The 4,490-nt window shown below is 38.6% G+C and overlaps 1 protein-coding gene across 1 annotated transcript in view; it reads right to left on the bottom strand.

The window, feature by feature from the left end:
• Positions 1 to 2,709: 2,709 nt before the first annotated feature.
• LOC106529578 (uncharacterized) overlaps positions 2,710 to 4,490 on the bottom strand; it is a 2,491-nt gene continuing 710 nt past the window's right edge. The window contains exons 2-5 of the mRNA XM_014025046.1: positions 3,271 to 3,978; positions 3,086 to 3,205; positions 2,971 to 3,011; positions 2,710 to 2,826 (exon numbers count right to left, since the gene is read on the bottom strand). Coding sequence (XP_013880500.1) covers positions 2,710 to 2,826; positions 2,971 to 3,011; positions 3,086 to 3,205; positions 3,271 to 3,978 — 986 coding nt within the window. The remainder of the gene's footprint in view (positions 2,827 to 2,970; positions 3,012 to 3,085; positions 3,206 to 3,270; positions 3,979 to 4,490) is intronic.

The raw sequence follows: 4,490 nt of genomic DNA, 5'->3' as shown, positions 1-4,490 counted from the left end.
AAATTAGGCAGGTGCATAAATTTGGGCACCATTTTCATTTTATTGATTTCAAAACCTTTAGATTAATTATTGGAACTTAAATTTGATTTGATAAGCTCAGTGACCCTTGACCTCCACATACAGGTGACTCCAATTATGAGAAAGGGTATTTAAGGGGGGCAGTTGTAAAATTTTCTCCTATTTGCATCTTCTCTGAAGAGTATGAAAAGAACTGTTTGGGAAAAAATGCAAAAAGAAATGTTGACAAACCATGGATGAACAAAGGATTAAGAAATGCTTGTAAAAAAGAACTACTTGTATTCATGCTTCCTAAAACTGATAACAGTCAGAGGAGAGATACAAGAAATATAAAAACAAGTTAGTATGGATTAACATAAGAAGTATTATTGATATGAAATGAGGTTTGAGTTCTGAATTAACACCAGACCAAGACAAAGTTTATTGTGCAGGAATGAGACTCAGGAACCGCTTGGTTCGTCAGATCTAAACACATATTCCGATTAGTGGCAGAACRAGATAGAAGAATCTTCCAGTGAACAAAAGCCGCTAAACYGTTTCCAGTTGAAGGAGTCCAGATGGAAACTTTGAGTTGTCTGTGTTCCAGAACGGTGCTGTAAAGTTATATTTGCTCAGTTGGTTTGTTTGGTTCAGAGAGGCAAGAGTGGGATTCAGGGGCAGACGTGGGTCAACATTGGTAGTTCAGATAATATTTCCACGTAGAATGGAGCAGGCAGGTTCCCATAATCTGTGGTACAGGTGTGGATCAAGATCAGGGAAGTCAGATGGCTGAAGGTTCCGATCAGTGGCGAGACAAGGAGCAAAATCCGAGGAGCAAGGTGTCGTTACCAGTGAGACAGATGACTGGAATAATCCGACAGGGGCAAAGGTGAGAACTGTAGAACCAGGTGACATGAACAAGGTCGAGATCATGAGGCTATAACATGACATGAACTTCAACTTGGAATGCTGGAGAATCACAGGCGAGCTGATGATAATCTGGTGCCGAACAGAGGTGAGTGGCTGAGATAAATACTGGGTGGCACAGGTGAAACGAATGAGCAGATTACTGGGAACTGTGATGGGAGGGGAAGYGAGCAGACTGAGACAGGAACTGAATGAAGACTGTGAACTTGAGTAGAAAAGACTGTGATAACATGACTGTGGCAATAATCATAACAAATGTTAGTGATTTATTGAACAAAAGTAATGGTTGGGGAGTAATGAAWRGTGTTCTGAAAATCATTTAGCAAAATCAGGCATGATGTAAAGGATGACGAGGAAATGTATAATCAAAATCATCTTTTGCTGTGCTTTTGCACCTGTCGGCCACCCTTAGATTTCTCTGTAATTATTCATATTACAAATGATAAATGACTGACTGAACATTTTAAAACCATTCAGTTAAAAAAACAAACTTGTTGCACTGAATCTGTATACAAGTAATCTCAGAATGAACCTTAAAATGATCAGAGAAGGTAAAAAAGGCCTCTCCTCCTCCCTGCACAGCTTCTGAGGAGAGACAGAGTGAGGCTGGGGGGACGGACGGACTGAGCTCAGTTGGGTGTGTGTGTCAGGTTATAGAGGACCGACTGAATGTTTCTCAGAAACATTAGCAGAATAAATAAGCTCCAATTTTAAACCTGGTTGGGACCAGTTTAGTTTCAGAGCACTTGTTACCATGAAAATATGTGCCTCATCTTTTGTGCAACTGAATCAAGGATTAATTGATCCAGGATTACACCAAAATCCCAGTTTAATCCCTTTTCCTAGTTTCAGGCAACGGTCCACTGGTCCCCCAGTTTTAACGAGTGCAAAAATAATTATAATGTGATGAAAAAGTCAGACTCTTCTTTCTCCCTCATCTATAATTATTCTTTACAAGTTCAAGGAACAACTTTCTCACATACGTATATAAACAGAAAATACTGTATGTCTACCCCATTCTCTTATAAAGCTGATGCAATCAGCCATGTGTACCAGGGTTCATAGGCAAGTTAAATTTAAGACTTTTTTAATGCAAGTTGAAATAAAACCAACTTCACAATAAACACATATGTAAAAACATAGTGACAATTTTATTCAAATGTTTATTTTAACACAAAACAACTAGCTGCAAGAGGCATTCAGTAAATTCTTTATAAAGATAAATAAACGTTACCAATTATTTTAATTTTTGGGGTGAACTTCAATCATCCTACTTACAATGTGTTAACATTTTTAAGACCTCTGAAAGATTCATTTAAAACATTTCAATGCTAATTAAGGCCTGATCTTTGGATTAATGAATTCAATGCCTTTTAAGACTTTTTAAGGAGCCGCGGGTATGAGTGTACTCATGAACAAAAGCAGAAACTACATCAAAGTCACAAAATAATTATTGATCCTCACTGACATTAACTCACATTTAAGAGCGCATTTTATCTTTGTTCACAAACTATCAGAATAAACCAATAAAAGAAGAATGAGTTCTGATCTTAAAAAAATATTTTCTTCTTTTGCATCTTAACCATTTATATAAAATTCACCAACTATTCTGCAAGGATAAATAATTACCAGCAAGTAGCAAAATACAAAGCAGCAATGTAAACTCTACCCAATTATATTGTTTATTATATTCTAACTTTAAGAGAGCAGAAAAATAAACATCTACACCCCTCCAACATTCAAACACGTCGTTTGTAATAAAATGAAAGAAAACAGAAATCTTGCTTATTTGTGTCGTTTTATCTCGTGGTACACACATTCAGTCCAGACAGGATCCTCAGCTGATCTGTTGGTTATCACAGTTAAAGCACCATAATAAAGCTTTGCTGCACGTTGGTAATCCTGGAAACAAAGTTTTATTAGGATCAAAAATATCCTAGACAACAGTTTTTAAAATAGTTAAATAGTAATAGTTTAAAACAGTTTTGTTGTTATTGTTAAAAATAAGTTGTAACCAGATGACTGAAACTTAACATTCACCTTTACCTCTGCTAATGGGAGATGTGACGATCCCTCTTCAGATGCTGCTGAAAACAGAAACAGTAAACGTTAAAATCAGTTTGTGCTCATTTGAACTGGAAAATAATAAAAATGCACCTACCTGAACACCTGCAGCTGTTTGCTCTGCTCATCAGACACACTGAGAGGACCAGTAAAACACCCAGGATGAAGGTGCATGGAAAGACTCCACTCCAGATATAAGTGAGAAAGTCATCTTTATCTGCACAAAGACTGTTTGTTAGAACACGATTATTTACAAAGTGCTCTGAACCATCTGGTACTCACATTTGAAGTCCAGCTTGGTCCCGTTTCCAAACAGTAAGAGTCCACATACGGCTACAGCACAGTAGTAAGTACCGGTGTGAGACTCGTTCAGGTTTGTCACGGGCAGCTTGTAGACGCAGTTTTGTGATGATGTGTTGGGTTTCCTCTCACACAGACCATTCCTACCTCCGTGTGTGTAGACGACTCCTGGATGAAATCCTTCAGTGTTTCTGAACCAGTAAACACTGTGTTCTCCATCACACGTTCCACTTTGTACCATACATTTCAGAGTCACAGAACCTCCTGAGTGGGCCGTCTCAGATACTGACTGATGGACTAAAGTCTGGATGTTAGAGCCTGAACCTTTCACAGTCACTGTAGTACCCTCTGCAAATTCAAACCTATAAAGATAGCTGCTCGCACAGTAATAAGTGGCTGTGTCTGAAATGCTCAGATTTGTTATCTTCAGGTGATATTTACCCTTTGCTGTGTCCAGTGCAAAGCGTGGATTGTTTCTGAACTCATCGTAGAAAATTCCATTGGTTTCATACTTGTAGAAGGTTGAAATCAGCTTTGGTTTCGACCCCAGGTTTTGTCTGTACCAGTAAAACCGGGCATCAACAACATCTTCGTAGAAACACTGCAGAGTCAAACTATCTCCAGCTTTAACAGAAACAAAACCTTTCTGCTGTCGAACAGATGAGTAGAAATTCAAGCCATTTACCGAAACTGAAGTGAAGAGGGAGAAAGAATTATATTTAACATTTAAAACTTTGTTGAAATCTTGAAATGAAGTACCAATTAAATTCACTCACAAAGACAGAAACTCACCTCCCAGAACAAACCATGTCAGACAGAAGACAGACTGTACAGACATTGTCACTGTGCTCAGATTGTCCTGCTGAATGAAAACAACCTTGACCCGTTTTTCTGTTTTCACAAACTATGAAACTGGCTTTGATTGGCCAAGCAATTGTGATGTAATAACTCCTGTTTAGAAAACACTGTCCTGTCTCCTACCAGTCTACTGTTCAGAACTAGCCTGGTTTAAACCAGACCCTGTCCTTCACTTTGCTTCGTACAAGGGTCTGGACTTGATGCATAGAGAATCGATTTCTTGCAGGAAGCGTGACCTCTGCTGAAGCATGTGTGTGTTGTCGGTGTGAAGGAGGCTAAGTGGAAATCGCGTGTGCTGTAAACAACCCTACTGAGAGGAGAAATATACTGAGCCAAACAAGACG

The sequence above is a fragment of the Austrofundulus limnaeus genome, unplaced genomic scaffold (assembly GCF_001266775.1).
Source record: "Austrofundulus limnaeus strain Quisiro unplaced genomic scaffold, Austrofundulus_limnaeus-1.0 Scaffold453, whole genome shotgun sequence".
Lineage (NCBI taxonomy): Eukaryota > Metazoa > Chordata > Actinopteri > Cyprinodontiformes > Rivulidae > Austrofundulus > Austrofundulus limnaeus.
Note: the sequence above shows the minus strand (reverse complement) of the source record. Positions and strands in the feature narration are given on the sequence as shown.